Source organism: Thalassophryne amazonica, chromosome 3, assembly GCF_902500255.1.
Source record: "Thalassophryne amazonica chromosome 3, fThaAma1.1, whole genome shotgun sequence".
Classification (NCBI taxonomy): domain Eukaryota; kingdom Metazoa; phylum Chordata; class Actinopteri; order Batrachoidiformes; family Batrachoididae; genus Thalassophryne; species Thalassophryne amazonica.
Genome location: NC_047105.1, coordinates 107244471 through 107270441, shown reverse-complemented (window position 1 = coordinate 107270441; position 25971 = coordinate 107244471). Strand labels below are relative to the sequence as shown.

The window sequence follows — 25971 nt, the reverse complement described above, 5'->3', positions numbered from 1 at the left end:
ATTTCTATTATAAATTTGCTAGCCCACCTGAATCCATCCATCCATCCATTTTCTTCCGCTTTATCCGGAGTCGGGTCGCGGGGGCAGCAGCTCAAGCAAAGCCGCCCAGACCTCCCGATCCACACACACCTCCCCCAGCTCCTCCAGGGGAACCCCAAGGCGTTCCCAAGCCAGCCGAGAGATGTAGTCCCCCCAGCGTGTCCTGGGCCTCCTCCCAAAGGGACGTGCCCGGAACACCTCTCCAGCGAGGCGTCCAGGGGGCATCCGGAAAAGATGCCCGAGCCACCTCAACTGACTCCTTTCGATGTGGAGGAGCAGCGGCTCGACTCCGAGCTCCTCCCGAGTGACCGAGCTCCTCACCCTATCTCTAAAGGAGCGCCCAGCCACCCTGCGGAGGAAACTCATCTCGGCCGCTTGTACTCGCGATCTCGTTCTTTCGGTCATGAGCCAAATCTCATGATCATAGGTGAGGATTGGAACGTGGATCGATTGGTAAATCGAGAGCTTTGCCCCCCTACTCAGCTCTGTCTTCACCACGACAGTCCGATACAGCGACCGCATCACTGCAGATGCTGCACCGATCCGTCTATTGATCTCACGCTCCATCCGTCCCTCACTTGTGAACAAGACCCCAAGATACTTAAACTCCTCCACTTGAGGCAAGGACACTCCACCGACCTGAAGAGGGCAAAGCACCTTTTTCCGGTCGAGAACCATGGCCTCAGATTTGGAGGTGCTGATTTTCATCCCGGACGCTTCACACTCGGCTGCAAACCGCCCCAGTGCACGCTGAAGGTCCTGATTTGACGAAGCCAACAGAACCACATCGTCCGCAAACAGCAGAGACAAGATTCTGTGGTTCCCAAACCAGACCCCCTCTACACCCTGGCTGCGCCTAGAAATTCTGTCTATAAAAATAATGAACAGAACCAGTGACAAAGGGCAGCCCTGGCGAAGGACAACATGCACTGGAAACAGGTTTGACTTACTACCGGCAATGCAAACCAAGCTCCTGCTGCGGTCGTACAGGGACCGAATAGCCCTTAGCAAAGGACCCCGTACTCCGGGAGCACCCCCCACAGGGTGCTCCGAGGGACACGGTCGAACGCCTTCTCCAGATCCACAAAACACATGTGGACTGGTTGGGCGAACTCCCATGAACCCTCGAGCACCCGATGGAGCGTGTAGAGCTGGTCCAGTGTGCCGCGACCAGGACGAAAACCACACTGCTCCTCCTGAATCCGAGGTTCGACCATCGGTCGAATTCTCCTCTCCAGTACTCTGGAATAGACCTTACCGGGGAGGCTGAGGAATGTGATCCCCCTATAGTTGGAACACACCCTTCCCCCTTCTTAAACAGAGGGACCACCACCCTGGTCTGCCAATCCAGAGGCACTGTCCCCGATCGCCACGCGATGTTGCAGAGGCGTGTCAGCCAAGACAGTCCCACAACATCCAGAGACTTAAGGTACTGAGGACGGATTTCATCCACCCCAGGGGCCTTGCCACCGAGGAGCTTTCTAACCACCTCTGTGACTTCGGCCTGGGTAATGGATGAGTCCGCCTCTGAGTCCCCAGTCTCTGCTTCCTCTTCGGAAGACGTGACGATGGGATTGAGGAGATCCTTGAAGTATTCCTTCCACCGCCCGACAACATCCCCAGTCAGGGTCAACAGCTCCCCACCCGCACCGTAAACATTATTTGCCACTGGTGTATTTGCCACTGTTTGTGAACATTTGGGACCTTTTGCTAACTCCTGGTAAAATTCCAGGCAAATTTTAGAATTGAACCAACCTTACCCATATTGACGGACCCAGTCCTATAAAATGGGTGACCAAACCCTCCCTAGCATTCAGATTTCTCCTGACCACTGAGAAAGACAGAGCTCAGAATTTAGAGTTTAGAATTTCTACACTTGCCTGTAGAAGATATAGAAGATTTCCAGAATATGGAACTGAATTTCTGTTGGGAACAAACCCAGTGTACTACTCCACTTGAGGAAGAATAGTTTTGTCTGGTTGCTGCTGCTGCTGCTGCACTATTCTGAAGCAGAAGAGAAAGAAAAGAAAGTAGAAAGAAAAATGCTTACATCTGTTTTGCAAATATTTGCAAAATATATTTGCAAAGAAATTTATAAGATGTTCTTTTTAGTTTGCATTCCTGTATTTTATATGTTTTGCGCGATAATGCCTGCGACAGACTGGCGTCCTGTCCAGGGTGTACTCCGCCTCACACCCTATGACTGCTGGGTTAGGCTCCAGCCCCCCGTGACCCTTAGTTGGAGTGAGCGGTTGTGAGTGTGTGTGTGCATGATGATGTTCAGTACAGTTTAGGTCGTGAAAGTATATATGTTACAATTTCTTTTAAAGGTCTGTCCTTACATAATGTTTGTCTTTTATAATAGCACACTTGTAAAACAAAGTGTTATGCATCAAAGTACCTCAGAATCAATCAAATTTTTCTAAATTTCCCCGGGGGAGCGCCCCCCCGCTATGCACTAACAAAAACATTTCTCATCTGGAGCCATGTAATGATGTATCATAAGTATGAGGCTGTATTTCCAGAATTTGTGTTTTCTTACATGTGCTCAAGATTTTTGTTTGTCTGTTTTACAGGGCTTGAACCAGCACGTCCCAACCTACTCCTGGGGCTGCTGATCTGCCAGAAAGACCGAAAGCGCCCTGCTGGTCCATTAGAAATTGAGGAGAAACGAGTCAGATCTCAGATCAAAGACACTGAAGATGTTGGACTTGCAAAGGCATCTCCTTCAGTTAATGTAGAAAAAAGCATTCAGCAGAGCCTGGAAGTTTCCTCCAGCACTACTCCTCCAGGGTCATCTCCTCAAATCAGCTCCTCTGAAACTTCAAGTAGTGCTGTGGCAGCTACTTCTCTCATTTCCCTCATGGCTTCTGTCAAAGCATCTGCTACAACCATGGCAACTGCAAAAGAGTTCCCATCTCCAGCCAGCACTTCTGCTTCTTCAACCACAACTGCCACTCCTCTTGATACCATCCTCGATGCCCTCTTTAGGAAGAAGAAGCAGGAATCTGATGCATCCAGTTCTCCCTGTGATCAGGGTGGGGATCTCCCAGTCCCACCTGCTACAATGCTAGTCCCTATTGTGAAACAGTTTGCACAGATTTCTAAAGAGAAGCAGATGGAGGAAGATGAAGATGACCGACCCTATGACCCAGAAGAAGAGTATAATCCCAGTAGGGGCTACAGTGTGCTTAAAAAACCATTTGATGACTTCAATAAACCTGAGACCTCCAAGCAGCCTGACATAGTGAATGAGGTTGATGATGTGGAGTATGATCCAGAGGATGACTCAATTTTTGAAGAGGTTAAACCTAGTCAGTCAAAAACTCATCATAAACCAGCAGCTGAAAAATTGACTGATCCCCAGAAGATCCTGGAAACCCTTACATCGACTGAGGATCATCAATCGCACAAAGAAGAACGGTGTATTCATGAGCAAATGGTATCTGGTGGCACAGCAGCATCTGATCAAACATTGACAAGGGAAGATGCGCAATTAACCCAATCTACCACGTCCCTTTTGGCCAATAGTCAGCTACTGCAGCTTGGTAAAAAGGTTGAAGAACTGGTTAAGTCTTCAGTGTCTCCCTTGATCACCCAGACAGGAGAGCCTCGTCATAGCAAGGATCCACGCCAGGTTGGAGCCAGCATGACACAGAGTGTTGAGGCGAAGGAACCATCTGTTGACTCTACATCTCCATCACAGCCTGTGGCTCAAGAGCCTCAGCTGCCGAAAGCAGCAGATAATGCAGATTCTTCACAAGGTCCAGAGGCATCAGTTGCTCAAAACGAGGTAAAAAGTGAAATGGTACCCTTCACCGAGTCAGAAAATTCAGAGATATCAATTCCGTTATTAGGAGAGCTGGTGGAATCTGATATGGAAGTCAACTATATCAATGAGAAAGTGAAACCTGAGGATGCTGAGCCAATAAAGATGGAAACTGACATTGATAAATACAGTGTTTGGCCAAATGCAACTAGCATTTTAAAATCTGGTGTGGATTCTCAGTACGATGCCAATAGCCAAGACACAAAAACTAAAAAGTATTTTGATGAGCCTCCAGATACTTCAAAACTGACTTCTACAATCCCAGTTATTACCCAGAGTGCAGGAATGATTGACACTTCTTCACATCACATGCCTCGTATGTCAGGCTATGACCCAGAATACAGACGTACATCTGACATTTCCACGCCTTCGAACTTTCACGCACCCAATCTGATAAAAGGACCAGCACGAATGATGAGGCCTCCCCCAGTGTCAATGCTACCACCCATGCAAAGTCTTCCTCCAATGTCAGCCCCTCCTCCAGTACAAGCACCCCCTCCATCCATTCATGTACCACCTCCTGTACGTGCTCCTGCACCCATGCAAGGTGATATCCGCCATCACTATGGGCCACCTCCAGCTACATATCCTCCCTTTCAGAACCAGTGGGCAGGCTCCCAACAGCAGCCTCCTCCTGGATCACTTCCTCAAAATGTTATGCCACCCAGAGGACCACTACCGCCACAGTTTCCTCTGCCTGTGCAGGGAGGCCCTGCTCATCAAATGTTTGATTCCACCATTCCCCATCTGCAAATACGACAACAAGGTCCTCCTCCAAGTCTTCCTCAACCTCCTAGTTTTGATGGACAGAACAGCTTACCTCCACCAAGATTCCCAGGTCCTCCACCACCATTTAATTTCCCTGTAAATAGAGGCCCTCCTCCACCCTTTACAGGGCCACCTCCTGGTCACTTTGATAACCGACTCCCTCCTCCACCTCAGTACCAAGGACAAAGCGGTCCTCCGCCATCTCAGTATGGTGGCCATGGGTCCCAGCAACCTCAAAGAGCAGATCAACCTCAAGCCTCTGCAGAACCATTTAACAAAGAGAGTGCTAACCATTTCACCCTCGGTGTCGACCAACACCAGAGGCCATCTCTGCGAGGTCCAGCCTACCAGGCACCTCCACCAAACCAGTATGAGGACAGAAGAATCCCACAATCCAGTGGGGAGATGAGTGGACAACACTTCCGTCCACACAGCCAGTATGCGGCCTCCAGACCCTACTCATCACCATCACACCGGCCGCCGTTTGACGAACACCGGCCGCCGTTTGACGAACACCGGCCGCCCTTTGCCGAACACCGGCCGCCGCCTGCCGAACACCGGCCACCTTTTGCCGAACACCGTCCGCCGTTCGACGAACACCGGCCACGGTTCGACGAACACCGTCCGCCGTTCGACGAACACAGGCCGCCGTTCGACGAACACCGCCCGCCGATCGACGAGCACCGGGTTCTTCCTGTTCAGGGAAATAGGGGTCACCCACCTCAGTCTTATGGTGGATCAAAACGGTGCCGCTTTGATAGACACTCAGATGACACTAAGCCTGTTTCTATGAGTGTACCACTGTTGCCAAGTTCGTCTCCTTTAGGGGGCCCCGTACCCCCGCCTAGTCACATGGGAGGTCACAGTCCAGAATTACACAGTGAAGACTACTGGCATCTCCATTCTCCTGATGTGAGGAGGAGGCGCAGCACCACTCGGGAGGACTCAGATGCACGCAGTGGAGATCGGGTTAGTCGCTTTGAAGGGGGGCACAGAGTACTTCTTCCGAGTCTGTCACAGCTCTCTGAAGAGAGACCGAAAGAGCTGTCTGAAGATCGCAGGAGGGAACGAGAGCGAGAAGCCTCTCACACTGGCAGAACATCATGGGACAAGGGACAGGGCAAGAGGTGGAGCAAAGAGCGAGAGTGTGAAAAAGGGAGAGAAAGAGCCCAAGAGCGTAGCCGAGAGAGAGATTGCAGCAAGGGGAAAGAAAGTGAACGGCACAGGGAGGCAGAAGGAGAGCGGCACAGGGAGGCAGAAGGAGAGAAGCACAAAGAAACAGAAGGAGAAAGACATAGGGAGATGGAAGGAGAACGGCACAAGGATCAAGAAATAGAAAAAAGGAGAGATCATGAAAGAAACAGGGATAGAGCCAGGGATAGAGATTCAGAAAGGAGGGACTATGATCGTGACAGAGGAAGGAACCGAGACAGAGAGCGTGACCGTGATAGAGAGCGTGATCGAGAGCGTGACCGTGATCGAGAGCGTGACCGTGATCGAGAGCTTGACCGAGAGCGAGACCGCGATCGAGAGCGAGACCGCGATCGAGAGCGAGACCGCGAGCGAGACCGCGATCGAGAGCGCGAGCGAGACCGCGATCGAGAGCGCGAGCGAGACCGCGATCGAGAGCGAGACCGCGATCGAGAGCGAGACAGGAGGCGGGACAGATCCCGAAGCAGAGAACGTGACCGTGACAGAGGGAAAGATCGGGCCAGGGAGCGGGATCGAGAGAGGGACAGAGACCGACGGGACAGGAGTAGAAGCAGGGAAAAGAAAGAAGAAAAAAAGGAGCGTAAATATGACACAAGCAAGAACGGTGATAAAACCACAATAAAAGACAAAAACCTGTCCTAATCTGTTTCATGGACTCTGCAGCACTACTACTACTATTACTACAGAAAATCCTTGAATGTGTTTGCAACTATATAATGTAAATTTAGATCAAGAGTGGAGCAGAGCAATGTGACTGAGCAAGATGGAAAACTGGACAGAGTGAAACCATGATGGAAAGACTGGGCCGGATGCACACACACAGAGACACTGATGGGGAGGGGCAGAGATATCAGAGTCCAAGAAAGAAGAGTAAAAATGTGACACACCTGAGAACAGTGGGTAAACTGTGTTTAAAAACAACAACAAAAAAATAGATCAGAATCTGTTTTATGGACTCAGCACTCCTGCTTTGTGAGATTCTTAAATTTCTGTTTGAAAGTGTAATTCTAAATTTAGATGAATAGTGTTTTGTTAAACAGCATATTAAGACGAGTGCTCAGCCAGTGTCGTCGTAATCTCACGCCCCCCAAGAAAAAAGGGTGCTCTTGAAGATGTATAGAAATATTGTTGCAAGGATCTTTTTTCAATTTTGCATCTTCAAGGGAATCTCAGTTTTTTTTTCTTCTTCTTCTTCTTCTTCTTCAAAAGAACATACAAATAAATTGAACATGTGATAAACTTGTATGGGCCTTATTTTCAGATGTTGCATTCAGATTTTGACTAGGGACAAAAACAATGATAACCAGTCCAGTATTGTGTTAGAACACCAACACCATTGGGATCTAAACAACTATACAATGTTTGCCTTTGTGGTGAATGGTAAAACTACAACATAGACTGCTTCTTGTTGCTTCTTGTTGCCACTCGATAGGCGATAATGCCGTTAGATGTGTTTTGTAACATGGAAAGGATTCCTTCTCAGGTATATGTTGGTGTGCATAAAGTTCACAATTGTACAAGTAGTGACTTTCTATAGTTGTCTTCCATCTTGGCATGCTGCTCTACACTCAATCCTTCAAAGCAGATCATCAGTGATGGGCTCATTCCTGTGGGATTCCTAATGTACTGCAAAAATGGACAGTTTTTTTTTTTTGTATTTAACCAAATATTTGTCTTGAAATTCACAACAAAGTATAAGTAATATTTAGTTTATTTTAATTTTGAACATTTATTTAATAACTAATTTGCCACATGGTTTCAGTGTGACTATCCTATTTATTGGTGTATAATCACATTGGGATGTAATGCTCAACCCTGTGAGTAATGAGGTCCTAGGAAAATATCTTGTGTATATTACACATCAGCTTATTCATACTGTGCATCCTAATATTTAGGGTTAAAACTTGAAGGGGGGTGGTTTGTGTATTACACATAAGTAAATATCGTGGTCTCACTGAAATCTCGTGTGAGTTGAGTGGTTGCAGGAAGACAAGAGTACACTGTTGCTATTCTGGCTTAAATAAATGTGAACAGCCATCAAACAGCAAATCCACACAGTAAAATCACCAGTGTAAAACTAACACTGAACGTGTTAAATTAACACTGCCAGTGTACATATGGTCCTACTCTGGTCAGATTGGGACCATATGTTCACTGTCAGTGTTAATTTAACACTGGTGATTTTACTGTGCACGCATTCAGTTATCTAAATATTTGGCCATAACTTAGATGGTTTTCACAACATCCACATGTTGGCAACAGGAACAAGCCCCTCATCAATAATTGACTTGTATGTACTGTTGAGTGGCATTGTGACACCAGAAGACTAAGGCAAGTCTCTGCCTGTATAATCAGCCATTTAAAAGGCTTTTATTTATGGATATAAACCTGCACACATACCTCTGAAGGGGTCCTCTCCATGCTACGAGATAGACATTTTTTTATTTTGCTTCAACATTGACAATAAGTACTTTGATGTTTTTAGCTGTTTTAGATGTTTTAAAGTCCTTGAAGCTTTTGGTGTTATAAATACTAGATGGAATATGATTGATTTTGTCTCTAGTGAAAATATAAACCCCAAAACATCTTAAAAAATACTGGCGGTGGACTGATTGACAAATTCTGTAATTACCCTTCCAACTTTCCAATTTCACATTGGGGAACCATAAAACTGAATGCCATTTAAGTTTTTGTGCGTGTGTGTGCGCGCGTGCACAAAATTTATTAAGTAGATGATGACCGAATCCTATTTCATGTACCCTTCTGTAAAATCCATTTTTAAGTCATAACTGATTAACGCATTCACTTACAACTTGTAAATATGAATGTACTTGTGTATATAGTGATGTTTTTAATCATACTTTTCTAAGTAGAGAAAATAAGCCATATATCTGAGATGGATAATGTGAAACTTGAGGTAATACTTCATGTGGTCACTGTACAGCCTACAAATGGTTATCAAAATGTCCACGTTTTGCTCCAGCTCAACCAATTAAACCCATTTGGTTACATTTGTGTGTTTGTTATTAATTGCGTTTGATGTTGCTTGAGTAATGGCCCTGGTTTTAATACACTACAACAATACACTGTCAGCAGTGTGGTTCCTATTATTATATTTACATTGCTTTTTAAAAGTGATGTCAGATCAACAGATTACAACAAATCCTTCGTTCTCAAGTTTCTTTTCTGCTGACACACAAGACACACGTTATTGTCTCCTCAAAACTACTATAGCTTTTCACTTACAACTTTCTTTACACCTCCAGTGATGCATCTGTCGATGTTTTGTTCATCTGTACCAGACAGTGTTGTCACTGTTTCATAGTGTGTAATGAGATGTCGGTGCAACAAGGTGTGAAGAAAAAAGTTTGACAATCAGATGTGGGTAGAACATTTATTTATTTATATCTCAAGCTTACAGTAGTTTAGAGGCAATTCCTGTGAAAATTTCACATAAAAAAGAACACCATATATTCAAAGAAAAGCAAAGTTAACTGTGATACAAGACTAACTGTACAGTGTATTGTTACTTCAGAAGATGATGACACTTTAAATTTATTAAAGCAAAAGCATACGTTGTCCTAAATGTTTACAGCTTAAGATAATGTGGTATACGAGTATATGGAGTACGTTTCACCTGTTTTGCTTTGGCCTGTATCAACACTTATGCAGTAATTTGGCAGTGACTTTATGTTGCTCTTTGATTTCTGTAGACCTCCACCAGCTGATGGTAAAAGTAAAACTAACAGCACGGTTGGCATCATTAAGTGCACGTTTTACTTTTTGGCTGATACACAGTCTACTGGAAGATTGTCACCCCGCTGTTGGAGCACTTATCCTACTCCAATTAAAGCGTCTGGCTCAAAGTACTTTCTTGCTTTTGAACATTTTTTTCTAGTTCACAAGGTCATACACAGTTTGAGAAAAAAAAAACACCTTTCAAGTCATTGATCTCTGGATTATTTATTGCCGATCAATGACATACTGCAGGATTTGAATTCACTTTCCATATCCAAACCACTACTAAAATGCAACATCTCCACATAATTCAAAAGCCTCAGAAAAAAGGGCCACCAATGTTTTTGAACCTTTAGAGCAGATGTTACCTTTTCTACCTGTTGTTAGCTTTTCTTTTCTCTGCTAACCATCTCATCTGTATCTTCTTTGGGCACCACACAAATTCCTCCTCAGGACTAAAGTTTAAATAGGCAAATTCGATAAGTTTCTGGCGTTTTTGCTTGTTACGGACCGTAAAAATGAAGTAGTTGAGCATGCTGTACTTGACATTTGGAAGTTCACCATGGAGAAGCGTTTCCTCCAGGAAGAACTGGACCAGGGGAGCTTGGTAGTGACAAAATCCCAGTGTTCCAAGGCACTTCAAAATACGGGTTATTCGCAGGTTGTTATGGGTGTGACTGTCAATGATCAACACACACACACCCACAAACGTATTTAAGTTTTATTGTTACTAAGCAATATGGAGTACTTGTTTCAATAAACCTGATGAAGCTTACCTGTCCAGGTTGTCAAATCTCTCTTGCCAGTTCTCTGCTTTTCCCACCTCACCTGTTTCTTCATTTAACAAAATGATGCCGTAGAAATTTAACATGAGCTTGTATGATGCCACCAGATTGTCCTTGGCTGTACAATCTTCAAGAAAATACTGAAGGGAGAGTAAAGGTTCTGTCAGAACCTGCATGTTGTGTACTTTTGTACGAAATTACAACTTCTAGTAGCAAAAAGTAAGTTACAGTGATTTCTTCTTTGGTCAGCTCAAAGGCTTCAGGATTCATTCCTCGCTCTTGAAGTGGGAACAACCTTTGAAAAGAATAATTGTGAGTTCCTACTGTATGTGCAGAAGTTCAGAATTTTCCATCAAACCTGTGACTGGTAAATAAATGACGTACCACTGAATAAAGGTGTGTGTATACTCCAGTTTGTCGTACATTCTAAACCACTTATTGTGGAAATCCTGTATGTAAACGCCTGATAATAAAATGCAAAAACAAAATATAAAATATACATTGGTAATCATAAATTTAATAAGACACTTGCATAAGTAACAACTTTAAAAAAAATATAGAAAAATCACAACAGCAACTGTAGACCTACCGTCAGGTGAAGAGGCCCTTTCTCCACGGTAGAAAGCCAAATTCTGCTTATCCTGGTCAAACATTGGCATAATTAGCACACCTCACATAACCATCAAGTATTCTGAACATATCTGTCATATGGCTGTCAAAGAATCATCCCGTGGACCACGTAAAGCCTGAGAAAACCTTATAAGGCCCAGTCTGAGTTTTCACTGAATTACATCCATTTATTTTTGCAGCCATAACGGCTTGGTTCAAAACAAGTTTCATCCTCTGCAATATTCCATTTGATTAAATATGAGTGTTAAAGCAATAAGAATGTATACATAATTTCCATGCAGAGCAATTTTTAAATAGTTAAGAGATTTCAGTTTTTAATTAGATTTCAGTGGGTCAGGAGTTTGTATTTACCGAGATGAATGCCTCTTTAAGCAGCATGGAAGATTACTGTGAAAGTTTTAAAAAAAGATGAATGATGAGGGCTTAATTCAGATTAAATGGGGAAACTTTAATTGTATTTTATGATCTACCCAAAGAATCAATCCCTTTTCGATTTTAAAATCAGGGGAGCACAATTGTGGATTTCCGCAAGTTCTTAGGAACCACCTCGAAAAGATTCATGGTTCTAGGAACAATAGTATGATCTACTTCAGAAAAAAAAGCAAGCATTGTGGGACCAAATTTTCACCCAGAAATTAACATATACTTGTTCTAAACATCTACCAGAACTTCAGGATCACAACTAAGGAACTGATGGAGTTGGAGATGTCAGACAGAACTGCAGTGGTGGGCACAGTTCCGCTAACCACTAATTATCAAAGATAATGTTTTCATTATCGGTTTAATTTTTCAGATAACTTTGAAAACCATCATCAGACCAATTATCTTCTGATAAGATTTGGTCTGATAATTTATAGACTGCTAACATTTTTGCAGACGTAGCTTTTTGTAGTAGATACACAGTTCTATCCTCTACGAACAGAGAAGAGCTGGTTCTAGAAGAAACCACTCTGTCTTCTGGTCATAGAAAAAAAAAAACCTCATTTCTTTTGACCCCATACTAATATGCTGGCAATAGCACCCAAGTCATCCAGAGGCATACAGTTTTAACTCATGGTTAAAATTTTAACCAAACTAATTTCGGACAAGTTATTTAAATTAACGTCACGTCTGAAGTTTTCTAAAGTGAAAATATCAGATATATGTTTTAGTTTTAAAGTAATGCACTAATTTTGAAGGTTTTAGTGTGGACATGCTGTGTCCAGGTGCATTACGGGTATTCATGACAGAAGAAATGCATTTAGATGCTCTGATCAGGCTCCACAGGGACAACAGCATTAAAATCTGTATATTGTGCCTAAAACTCTTGTGAATATATTCTCTGGGTTTATAGACGTTATTGTGTTTGTTTTATGTAAAAATGCCAGAAGAAGCCCAGGTTGCGTCTCCAAAAGCCGAAAAGTCTGTTGTGATTCAGGCCGTGTGATATAACCGGCGCCAAAATGCATAGAACACTGCCATCTACTGGTGACTAGTTATATCACAGTGTTGTCAACCGCAGGATTTTAAAATTATCTGTAGGTTTCCAAAACCTCAGACCACACACGTGGAGATTAAAAAACATAGATCTGACAGGTTTAGTTGTACAGCGTGTGGTGTCAGCCACATGGTAAAAACAATACACACAAACAGATTTCACACACAAACATTCCCAGGTCAAATACCTCGCTTTCTGATTGGCTGCATGTCACATTTAGCTCCTCACGTCCTTCTTAACACACCACACACGGCAGGAATATCTGATAAGATTATATTTAGCATCATCACGATTGTCAGGGCATCCTTAAGATTTTCGGAAGGGGAAGATCGGGTTCGATATCGGCTTGATTTTATGACGCCTCACGGAACGACTGATCTGTTATAACACCGCACTGAGCCGCTAACCAATCGGATGTTATGACACCTCACGGAGCGGCTGATTGATCTGTTACAACACCTCATCAAGCTGCTAACTGATCGGATGTTATGACGCCTCATGGAGCGACTGATTGATGCGTTATGACACCGCACCGAACATGTTTTCACTATTATTTGATTTCTTTGTGTGACTGACATCATTATTCAAGCATTCAAACGGCAATTCTTATTGCCACACAACTCCAGCAACCACACACGAGAAAGTTTTTTGATAGTTCTTGGTATTGAAAGAAACCTTGTTTCCCTAACCACATAGAGTTGTGATGTCATCACGCGTGCGCTTAGGCGCTGTCTAGCGGGATCTTGAAAATTTCTTTATTTTATACAAATGAGAAAAATGGCATATTTTACAAAATCACATTTATTTGTAAACACCAACACATTACATTGATTCACTTGTGTTGGTTTTTACATAGAATGAATGAATCAACCAATCAGTATGAGCGGAGACTTAGTTTACCCATAATCCCTTCGATGTGTTAATGTTCAAATCTTCAGAATTAGTGCATTATTTTAAAATTAACAGATATGTATTATATATCACTTTGTACATAAGAGTTTATATTAATGTAGTTATTCTATCCAGAATAATTTTATTTATAAAGCAAAACCATAATTCAAACCTACTTTCCATTTCAACACCTCTGCCTCATCACTGGACCACTGTATCCTGTCAAGGTAAATGACACTTTCCTACAGCAGGGGATAGAGTGCACAAAGACAAGCACTGGCTGTTTGGGTTTGTGATCACCTTTAATTCTGTTAGAAGCTTTGGTAGTCTTTAAACTCAAAATCAGCTTCTTAGTAGCTGAGAGCCTAGGGAGGCAAAATTGAAAGTTATTGATTATCTGTAGCTTCTGATACGTTTTTAGAGTTTAGCATTATAAAAAGATAACTTTTCAGTCAGCTGATTACTAGTTATTGAAGCTAACTTTTTGGTTAGCTGTGCCCACCACTGAAGAAATGTGACATCATCCAACTTTAAGAGATGCTCCATCATGACTTCCTAAAAGACTGCCAGCAACACAGGAAGCCATTATTAGAAATAATAATAATAAAAGTTCTTTAAATATGTGTTTTGAAATGTTATGGTGAATTAGTTTCTTTACTGAAATAAAATAAAACATTTAGGATTATTATGTCCTTGGCGGACGTGATAAGTGGTATGTCCTGAAGGTCCAGTAGCTCCCATCAAACTGATATCAAAGGTTAGAATAAGGGTCCCTTCACACATAGTACGAATAAGTTCAACTCAGGGCGACTCATGGCAGAACAGCTCATATGAGCGAACCACGAAAACATCGAGCCGACGGGCAGGCATGAACGATGCCACTGCAACGGTTTTGTGCACGTGGGAACACAATGCATGTGTAACCACATCGTGCAGCTGCTGTGAAAATAAAAAATACATGCCACCCACGGGATTCAAGCCTGCAATTTCCAAAAGCTCTGATTGCCAGCCAGAAACTTTACCACTGAGCAACCATCGCTGTCCTGTAAAAGGTGCAGGAAAATGCCTGATATCAAGAAGGACATGGACATATTTAAGAAAAAATAAAACCACACACCATATAAAAACACTGCATTTTATTGAATCCCTCTTATCAAGCGGGCAATACAAGTATGATGCGTCTGTTCCTCTGTAGATGACCCATGGTCACAGACATACAGTCATGAAACGAATGAGAAGCAGGGTGCTCTTATCATGTCCACATCTGCTGGCCGCATGTCCAGCCAGCTCTGCACATATGCCCGGCTTGAAACGCGTTTTGTGGACAGCGTGCCGCAGGATGGACAGTGCATAATGTGAAACAGAGCTCACGTGGGTGACGTGACATTCAGATTGCCCGCTGCGTATTATGAGCTGACGGTCAGCTTCACCTGGAGTAGCCTGTCAATGTGCAAGCACACACAAGTGTCCGTCAAAACATCGAACGTGTTCTGTAGCTGTGACATCCAGAACCAGAGATCACATGCAGCTGTCAGCGGACACACCCCCTGTCAGTCCAGCACACACAACACACCATCTGTACATCCATATATCAACAGCACAGGCAAGTGTGCCCCCCCCGGCACGCCACATGTTTACACATGGGGGGAGTGCAACACGCGTGATTCACATTCACGGCACGTGTGTGGGGGGAGCTGACACTCTGGCACTTCATGTGTGTTGCTTTTTTGCAAAGCCACACTCATGGGGCACTTAAGCCCCTTTCACTTTGGCATATTCGTAGAGCTGCGTGTTGCAGTGTTGTGTTTCATTTAAATACGCCCAAAAATGCGTGCGTAAGCAGCCATTTTCCCTGTTAAATTCATACTTGCAGCTGCGTGTGTTTGCTTTTCTATGTGCACACAGTCGTGTGTACCATGCCGCTATTAAACCAGTTCAGTGCTATTTTCTGCCTCTGTGGAAGTGCGCTCTGTTCTCTACTGCATGGTGTGCTGCGGCTCAGAAACAGAGTCATTTAACATTACTATTATTATTATTTATTTATTTATTTATTTTTAAAGTCACAGGTTTGATCAGAGGGAGAGAGAGAGAGAGAGACAGAGTGAGAGTGAGGGAGAGCGCATGCGTGAGACAGAGATTGGGCGATCGACCTGCTGTTTCTGTTGTTTCTGGATTTCTGAGTTGAGGTTCAATTCACTGTTTGAGAGGGTTCAATGGACTCTCACAGCGTACACTCTGTCTTTCAACCACTGGTGTGCACAAATAGTTGTAGCAACAGGTGTAGGGGGTGTTGGAGGCACCTATGATTTTACACATATTGCATACGATTACTGCTTCATGCGCAATTTGACCACATTTGTACTATGTGTGATGTGGCCCTAAGGAATCGACCCCATCTGACATTTGAATCCACCCTGATTTGAGCCAGAAAATGTAGGTCAAGGTTGCCGCCTTCTGAATTCACATGAGAGGTTATGAGATGAACGTGTATTCAAAATATCTTGGGTCTGCAATGGTTTAGTTTTGAGTAATCACAATGAGAAGGCCAAAGATGTCTATGTTCTCTGAGTATGAGGGGGGTTTGCAATGTGCGCCCTCATGGCCATCAGGGGAACAGCTTCTTGAAGTGAACAAACTGCACCAGTATATGGGGTAGACCTGGGCCTCTGAACAGTAGTTGAAACCCTTGTTCTTAGTCATAACCTGATTATGCTTCACGATCTTCAGTCATACAGTCACACTCCATGCAAACAGTCAGCATGCATTTTGCTGGATGGTTACTTACTGGTCTGTGCTGGTTCCAGCTCCGTTGATGCTGCCGTAAGGAAATAGGACCAAGTTACAGGTGCATCTTTAAACAGTGAATATGAGCAGAGTCTTGAGGATACTTTATGAAAATAACTTACAGGGTAGTCCCTTCTGTATGCCTGCATGTCTTTCGCTGCAGATCTGAATCGATGAAATCTCAGTGACTGTGAGAAATCAGGTAAATGTGACATATGTTACTAACAGTGGTCAACAGAACAATATTACTACTCAGTGTGCAAACAAGAAGAGTACCCTAGAAGAGCCACCTCCTCAAACAGCCTGGTAGGACTGGTGAAGTGAAAAAGCTGTCATTGTTTTTGGAAAGGGAAGGCATACACACAATAGAATTCTCTACAAAAGCTGCAACAGTCTCACCCTGATTAGTCCGCTGTGGAGAGAGTTACTATTTTTGCTTTTTTAAACTCTGTTTTGACCTTTTTCAAAAGTGCTAACAAAGACCAGATACTTGACAAAAATTGTCCACCAGAGACATCATCTATTGCAATCCTTTCTGTGATTACAGACTGTCCCGTATTTGAGCCACCAGCTGCCATTCATTTGCAATCAATTGTTTTACAGCAACAAAAGACAAGTGTCATGATGTCAACAGTTATATGGGGCCAAAATAGACAAAAAGTCTGTTTTAAGCAAATGCTAAGAGATGTGACACGGTGTCTGCCAGTCAGAATGATGGCAGCGTGATGTACATTGCATTGTTGCTCAAACAAAAGAATCCAAGATGGGCTAAGCAGGTTTTCCGTATCAGTTATGGGTACTAAATAATGCTTACAATCAACCATCAGTGTACCATGGCCCACACAAAAATGTATTATGGCGTTCCCAGGGTCATAGTGATAACCATGTAGAATTGCACAGGGGTCAAAATTGAAAAATGCTCCATTCATATTCCAAAGTATATCATTTGTTGTCTGATCATAAAAATTCCAAAAAGGTATAGTTTCAACTATCTGTGACTGAATGTTATGGAGTTATGGGGTAAAAACAACAACAACAACAACAACAAAATGGTGACAAAGATCAATTTCAGTTTGTGCTGGGTCAAAAGTTAAAGTTACTCTGATTTCGGAAAAAAGTCATGAAAATGATTGATGAAGTAATAGGATTAATAAATGGAAATAGTTTTGATTGTCTTGATGGTACTATTTCTTTTAAAAACCCTATTAACTCAACCATTAATTTGTATAGTTTGAACCGTATGTGGTACTGATTAGGTCAAAACTGTCAACTGGCTCATGGAGTAAGATCGTAGAATACACTTCCAGACAGCTGTGTACAGTGACTCCAGAAAGTATTCACAATGCTTTACTTTTTCCACATTTTGCTATGTTACAGCCTTATTCCTAAATGGAGTAAATTCATTTTTTCCCCTCAAAAATTCTACTCACAACACCCCATAATGACAACATGAAAAAGTTTTTTTTTTTGTTTTTTTTTACAAATTTATTAAAAATAAAAACTAAACCATTATGTACCTAAGTATTCACACGTTTTGCTCTGCTTTTTAAATGCCCCTTTGACAGCAATTTCAGCCTCAGGGCTTCTTGAATATGATGCCACAAACATGGCGCACCTACCATATTTACTGTATTAAATGCCCCAGGTGCATGCAATTTTCAAAAAGGAGGGGCGTTTACTGATTATCGTTTGCATGCACATGCATGCTATACACAGTACAGCCTTATGGTACGGATGAACAGGTGTACTGCATGCAAGAGAAGCAGCACAGATCTGAAACAAATGTTTTTTCTGCATGCAGTAGCTGCTACACAGTTACATAAAATGACTCCGTGCAAACGTTGCTACTCTGCAGCGTTCAAGCTAAAAGTCACGAAAGAAGTGGAAGAGAAGGGGAAGCACCATGCTGCTCGGATTTTCAGAGTCGATAGGAAATGCGTCCAGGAGTGGTGTAGGAATAAGGATAAACTTGCAACCCTGGCCAAAACAGCAAAGCGGCTGGCTGGTTGGGGGAGAAAAGTATGAGGACATTGAAGAGGAGCTGCTAAAATAGTTCCACTAAAGGTAAACGGCAGGTGTCTGTGTGACAGGGAAGAATCTGAAAAACAAGGTAATGCAGCAGCAATGAGGTAGGACTATTTCATTTTCATTTTACTCCGTTCTCTCAGGAATTCACAATTTTACTACATGCAACGTACCAAAAAAAAAAAAAAAAAATTGTGTGTGTGTGGGGGGGGTAATCAGCGTTGTACAAGTTCACACTTTTCATGAACTAGTTCAAAGTTCAGTTCACACATGTACAAAGTGAACTGTTCACATTCACAGTTCACCATTTCAATTTTGAACTAGTTCAAAGTTCAGTTCATTTTTTTTTAGGTGAGAAATGAAAATGAAAGACTGAACTTATTTTTCATACTATGACTTCAATCACTATGCCTACCTTCTAGCCTAAAACTGTTCACTGTAGATTTTAAATTCTATCACACAAAATGGAAGTTTTTGCATACATAGTATGCACAAAGGACGAATAAAAAAAAAAAAAAAATTGTTTTTGGTTTATTTATCTGTTGCCCAAATAATGTTCCTCTCGAAAAGGACCGGAAAAGAAATGTATCAAAAAAAAAAAATTTTAGTGTGACAGACAGGCATCTTTGTCAAACAGCTTGAGGTACTAACATTTCAGATTAAAGTGCTGAAGTACTGCTTATACAAAAAGGCTATGGTGTCGTACTGCATTTAAACAAACTTTTACTTTCTATCAACTAATGCACCCCTGTAAACTAGGAGTGCCTCTGTATTGGGAAGGTAAATACTCAAAAACTGTGAATACACAAAAATGGAAAAAAGTATTCTTATTTTGCTATGTTCCATTAATGTAACACGGAATTAACAGTTGGGTAGCAAGGACAAGTGTTGCAATTGTGTTTAGATTGCTTAACAAATCAGTGTCTTACATGCATTTGAACAGAAAATATCTTAATGGTCTTATTTTTTTAATCATGCACTGTCTCACTGCACTATTTAAAAAACACACACATAAGGATACCCAACATTGCAGTAAGCAGTCCACAGACTAAACGTACCGTTTTAGTCCAAACTACTGTTTCTTGTTGGCATTCAATTGCAATTGCTTTTCAAAGTTTGCATCTCCAAATCTGTTTCTCCTGGGCCTAACTATCTGGCCACCAGTGCTGAAGAGCCTCTCCACTGGAGCACTTGATGGGATGGCTGTGTACTCAGTAAACTCATTAGTGGTTGGGGCGTCCAGGTAGATGTCCACCTCAGACTTAGTGACAGTTGATGAGCTTTGACTGAACTTGAAAAAGGATGAAGCACTGCTTTTCCTCTCAAGGTCATCAGAGATCTGGGCTTTATCAGACTCAGTCACACTGACAGATTGCAACTCTTGCTTCAACATCAATCGGTATTGCAATCGCTTAATGTCATCCTCCACCCAGTCCAGCTTGAACACTGGTGGTAGTATAGCTGCCAGTATGTGCTCTTTTTTAATCAAGCATGCCTTCCAGCCTTTTTGAGAGTGACTGCATCATGTTTTGGATGAGGGCACGGCATGCAGTCAGACCTTGTGTAGCCGTAGGCTTCAAACTTTCATCCAACAGATCATTCAAATGGTTTTTCAGTTGCACAATGGTAGGAATGTGCATACGTTAAGGGGCCCATCACACTCACAAACTTGTGGATGAAGTCGATTTCTTCTGGAGTGAAATGACAAAGGCCAACTTAATCATAGACGTGTGCAGAAGGAGTCTGTCATATTCAGGAGTAGGATCCCCTGGCACTGACAGATTGCTGGCCTGGGGAGTCAAGGTGGCTATGTGAGCCAGTAGCTGCACTGACAGGAACATGGAGTTGCAACGTGTGTCATTTGGAGTGACAACGCCAATCTTAAGCTTTTCCTCAACAAAATCGGAGGCTTTTGAACTCCGTTTTACTCTGTTCCACCGAGCCGACGCCTTTGAAGACACAGGCCTCGCTAATGTTTTGTACTGTCTATCAGTTACCTTCTCCGTATCTTTGGCAACAAGATTTAATGTGTGGGCTATGCACCGTCTGTGAGGGGGTAGGCAAGGATCCTCTAACGCTCAGAGAGGTGCAGGCTCAAGCCCATCATCGTCTTCATCCGAGCTCTCAGTAGCTGGGGTAGATTCTGAGTGATTGTTTTCAGTTGTTTCATCAGCTGCTGGATTAATAGCGACACTCTCCAAACCAGTCAAATGCTTTTACAAAATTTGAAGCATTGTCAGTCACTGTGCACACAATTTTGTTTTGAATTTTAAATTCCTTGTACACATCTGCCAGCACTTTTGCCAGGACATCATGTGTGTGTGTGAGATCCTCTGACACGACGACATGCAAGGGCTGCTGATCTCCTGAGTGATATATATATCATTTGTGATATATCATTTTAGATTATTGATAATTGTCAATTAATTCTTTATTCAGCAGTGCCTGCACCTACAGTAGTGTTCAGAATAATAGTAGTGCTATGTGACTAAAAAGATTAATCCAGGTTTTGAGTATACGAGGTCTGTTAGAAAAGTATCGGACCTTTTTATTTTTTCAAAAACTATATGGATTTGAATCACGTGCGATTACATCAGACAAGCTTGAACCCTCGTGGGCATGCGAGAGTTTTTTCACGCCTGTCGGTTACGTCATTCGCCTGTGGGCTGGCTTTGAGTGAGGAGTGGTCCACCCCTCCCGTCGGAATCTCTTTGTCTGAGAACTTCCTGGGAGACTGACACTTTGCTTGATCAAAATTTTTTCAAAAACTGTGAGGCACATCGAAGTGGACACCATTCGAGAAATTCAGCTGGTTTTCTGTGAAATTTTTAACGGCTGATGAGAGATTATGGACTGTTGCTGTCGCTTTAAGGACTGCCCATGGAGCGGGACGTCGCGATGCACCCTGAGCCGCCGCTGTCTGCCTGATTCGAGCTGAAAGCTTCCAAATTTAAGCCTCTGTTGACCCAGGACGTCGTGACAGAACAGAGAACTGTCTGTGGCCCTTGGACCCAAAAAGAACAATTTTACTCTCATTAGTCCACGAAATATTCCTCCATTTCTCTTTAGGCCAGTTGATGTGTTCTTTGGCAAATTGTAACCTCTTCTGCACATGTCTTTTATTTAACAGAGGGACTTTGAGGGGGATTCTTGCAAATAAATTAGCTTCACACAGGTGTCTTCTAACTGTCACAGCACTTACAGGTAACTCCAGACTGACTTTGATCATCCTGGAGCTGATCAATGGGTGAGCCTTTGTCATTCTGGTTATTCTTCTATCCATTTTGATGGTTGTTTTCCGCTTTCTTCCACACGTCTCTTTTTTTTTGTTGTCCATTTTAAAGCATTGGAGATCATTGTAGATGAACAGCGTATAATTTTTTGCACCTGTGAATAAGTTTTTCCTCTCAATCAACTTTTTAATCAAAGTACGCTGTTCTTCTGAACAATGTCTTGAACATCCCATTTTTCTCAGGCTTTCAAAGAGAAAAGCATGTTCAACAGGTGCTGGCTTCATCATTGGATTTGTGAGAATCTACTGAATCTACTGGTACCTTGTTTCCCATGTAACAATAAGAAATATACTCAAAACCTGGATTAATCTTTTTCGTCACATAGCACTACTATTATTCTGAACACTACTGTATGTCTGCCTGGTTGCAAACCAGTCACTAGTTTTATGAAGGAGGATTTTTCAACCTTACTCAGAGGCTGTAAATCTCCAACAGTGTAGTCTGTTATCAATCTGTCTACCTGTTGCTGGGAGATCATACCGCTGAAGGCTGCAGGCTGTGTGACTTGAGATGTTTGGGGATTTTGGCAGGGGGTCTTCTTGCCCTTTCCCTTTTGACCCTCGAGGACTTGCATATATACTTTCATACTCGACAGATGCTTCAACTGAACAAGTCTTTTCAAATTTGAAATTGCTGTCGTTGAAGTTTGAACTTGTTTTTCAGCGCAGGTGGACATAACTTGCCCAGACAGGTTAGGTTTTTACCGTCAGAGTCGTTGAAAGGCAATGAGTAAAATAGCCGCAAATAATCCTAAGAACAGCCATTATTGTCTGTGTTCTCTGTATCTGTAACGTCTCTCCTTTCACTTCCACTTGCCATTTTCACAGTAGACTTCTGCCTGTGCTGCTCCTTTGTTGCTATGCTCGTTGTTATGGCTTGTGTGTGCAATGCAACATGGGTAATGTAGTGTGAAGCTGTGTAGTTTAAGCCTGGTTCACACGGCAAGATTTTAAAATTATCTGTAGGTTTCCAAAACCTGAGAGACCACACATGTGGAGATAAAAAACATCATAGGTCTTACAGCTTGGTCGTACAGTGTGTGGTGTTCAGCCACACAGTGAAATCAACACACCACACACGAACAGATTTCACACACTAACATTCTCAGGTCAGAGAGGAAATCTCGCAAAATCTCTCAAGATTAAACATGACTTCAGAGTAAACAGACGGTGATAGTTTGTGGACTATTTAAAACAGAGAGAAAAAAATGATACAAAAAGAAAAACAAAGGCTTCAAAGGAGTGGAGAGACAGCGCGACCACGGGACTTTGTGGTAAGCCATACCAGCCGTTTTGATTTTAGATTCCACTCTCACAGCCGTCACCTCACTTTCTGATTGGCTGCACGGCACATTCGGCAGGCTGCATGCTCATTTGTGCTCGGAGGACACCACACAGGCTGCAATATCGGGCCAAGACAATCCAACATGTTGAATATCCCCGATTTGCAATCGGAGCGCCCCTGACGTCCTTCTGAGCAGATCAGAGCGCTCTTAACACACCACACATGGCAGGAATATCTGATAAGATTATCTTTAGCGTCATCACGATAGTCGGTGAACCTTAATATTGTCGGAAGGGGAAGATCGGGTCCAATATCGGCCTAATTATCTTGCCGTGTGAACCAGGCAGGAGACACGCCTGTGGGCAGTGAGTGACAGCGACAAGCTGTTTCTAAAGTGTGAGAGCAGGTCATGTCACTTGTCTCAACAGGAGAAAACAAATTCCGTAACATTTATTTGGACCTCAACATTGACGTTCGTTGTTCATTTCATACAGTCGGGACTAATTCACGTTCAAGTTCTTTATTTACAAATGTGTTGCATTCAGTTCAAAGCTCACAGAAAAAAGAACATGTTCAATGAAAGCGTTCTTTTGAACTCGTTCATGCACAACACTGGGGTTAATCATGTCCAATTAACTGAATTTACCCCAGTTAGACTCCAATTAAGCTGAAGAAACATCTCAAGGATGATCAGTGGAAACAGGATGCACCTGATCTCAATTTTGAGCTACATGGCAAAGGGTGTAGATTTCTTAATGTTTATATATACATATATACGTGTATATATATATATATATATATATATATATATATATGCAAAAATCTAAAAAACATTTTTCATATCATTGACATGGGGTATTCTGTGTAGAATTTCATCCATTTTGGAATAAGGCTGTAACATAAAAAAATGTAGAAAAGGTGAAGCGCTATGAATACTTTCTGGACGTTTGGGATGCTTATTTTTTAAAAATATAGCAAGAATTAAACATGTAAATCTAAAAACACTGTTTTGAAGAAAGTCCTTCCTGCATTATAACAGACCCTTGTTCATCAGGCAGCATTAGGAATTGTGGTTCTGCGTGAGCCTTGTTTAAAAGATTGTGAGGTGGCTTTCATTGTTCATCGTAACTGGAGGTTTTCAACCACAACATGTTACAGACAAGCTTTAGTGCACGTTTCTCTTTGCATTTATTATTAAATGAATATTCTTAATTCTAAATATTTTGTTGTATTTGGATTTTCTTTAAAGTCATTTACAATAAAGCCCATGTTTAAATTTTAAAACATGACGCCACTATTACATTTCATGATCATAAATGTTTGGTAAAGAAATGCTAGGAGTTACTGCCATTTATATATATATATATATATATATATATATATATATATATATATATATATATATATATATATATATATATATATATATATATATATATATATATATATATATATACACACACATACATACATACTGTGTTATTTGTTTAGAAGTTCTGAGAAATATAAGTTAAATCAAATAAAATCAAATTTATTAATTTATATAGTGCCAATTCATGATGAAATCGTCTCAAGGCGCTTCACACAACATAAAAAACCCAATTAAACATTTAAAACACAATAAAAAGACGACCATAAAAGAAAGACAACCATAAAAGAATACAAGAATAAAAACATCATAACACTAATGATAAAACAGGGAAAACAAATGAGTCTTTAAACGCGACTTAAAAGTCTCCACAGTATCCCACTGCCGAATGTGTGCCGAAAGTTAAGTTTCACTTTCATCATATGTCCAAGTTTCAGACATAGGGAGACCTCCCCCTGTTGGTGACAGCCAGTAACATTAGAAATGTGACTAAACCACGCCCATTGTTAACACCCACACTGTATAAAAGTGTTGTACGAGCTACTTCCTGTGCCTTCACAAGAAGGACACGATCTGTGAGTGACACAGGCCTGGTTCTAATCATGACCTTTAATAAACTAAAAATGAGGAATACCATGGTTTGGTTGGTAAGGGGCAGTAAATTACATGAAAGAACCGGGTAGAAATAATATATATATATATATATATATATATATATCTCCGCAGATATAATGGGAGGGTATCATATTTTTTTTTACTCCCCAATAACATTATCGACACACCAAAAAACCATATCGGTCTGGCTTTAAAATGGACCTGCTGACCTTCAGCAGGCTATGATCTGGTGTTTCCACAAGTCTTTGTGACATCATAAAACAATGTTCAAGATCAAGCAAAGGAAAAACTGCAGGGTCACATCACAAACAATAAGTGTTCAGTGTTTGCCAGAAACACACGGGACTATTTCCTGTGGATCATGAGCAGGTGTGTGTGTGGGTTTTTTTGGGGGGGGGGGTTTTTGGCATGTGTGTGAATGTGGTTCACTCACGTTCGACCCTCGTGTCCGGACACTCCGGCGGGGTTCGATCTCGTGGTCTTCGTGGTCGCTGTCCCAGGTTGAATCATACTCGCAGTAAAAGTCTTCGGTGGTTTCTCGAGTTTCTCCTCTGTCGAGGTCTTCCTCCACGTCCCACCGTGAACCTGTAACGGGTTGCTGGTTCGATGCCCAGACCCTGTTACCTTTCCGGGACGCTGTCGGAGCCTCTTCGTCCCCTGCCAAGGCTGAAGGTCCTCCTTTGTCAGAACTTTCACCGTCACTTCTCCGGCGGTACACTAACGCCAATAACGCACCTACTGTGAAGACGGCCCAGATTCTTCTGGGGTGAAATAACAGAAAAACGGTGCCGTGACATAATCGCTCTAAACCTCTCGTCACTCTGGTGAAACACGCGCAGGTCATCCTGCCGGAGAGCTGCAGTTTAGTGCGGACGAAGCGCAGCATTGAACCGAACTGTCTGCCGATATTTCACTTTCGTTTTGTGCTGTTTACGGGAAAATGCTACCAGCTTTAGGAAAACTTTTCAAGCGCATTTAAATCTTGAATAACTCATTTATGAAGGGGATTCTTCTTGCATGTATATGCGCTTTTGAATAAGAAATTGAATTTGAAGATTTAATAATAAAGAAATTGTCTCTTTATGAGAACTTAGTTTCGAACAAATTCAAAGGAAACATTTTCCAAACAAAAATTAAAATTTGCTTATCGTCCATACACTGACTCACATCAACCCACAAATAATTTAACAAATTCACCCTCACACACCTTCAAGCGCCGGACACACACACAC

At 42.2% G+C, this 25971-nt stretch overlaps 2 protein-coding genes across 6 annotated transcripts in view; one reads left to right on the top strand and one right to left on the bottom strand.

Annotated features, from left to right (window-relative positions):
• dido1 (death inducer-obliterator 1) overlaps positions 1–6610 on the top strand; it is an 86030-nt gene extending 79420 nt beyond the window's left edge. For all 5 annotated transcript variants that reach the window (XM_034167236.1, XM_034167235.1, XM_034167237.1 and 2 more), the window contains one exon: positions 2616–6610. In XM_034167236.1, coding sequence (XP_034023127.1) covers positions 2616–6490 — 3875 coding nt within the window. In that variant the 3' untranslated portion in view covers positions 6491–6610. The remainder of the gene's footprint in view (positions 1–2615) is intronic.
• Positions 6611–9249: 2639 nt separating this feature from the next.
• On the bottom strand, positions 9250–25617 carry LOC117507389 (opioid growth factor receptor-like). Its single transcript, XM_034167239.1, has 8 exons — positions 25173–25617; positions 16276–16341; positions 16155–16184; positions 10961–11012; positions 10756–10834; positions 10600–10666; positions 10363–10511; positions 9250–10263 (listed from the first exon to the last, which is right to left on the bottom strand). The coding sequence occupies exons 1-8, from the start codon at positions 25581–25583 to the stop codon at positions 9960–9962; spliced, it is 1158 nt and encodes a 385-aa protein (XP_034023130.1). The 5' UTR covers positions 25584–25617; the 3' UTR covers positions 9250–9959.
• Positions 25618–25971: the final 354 nt, after the last annotated feature.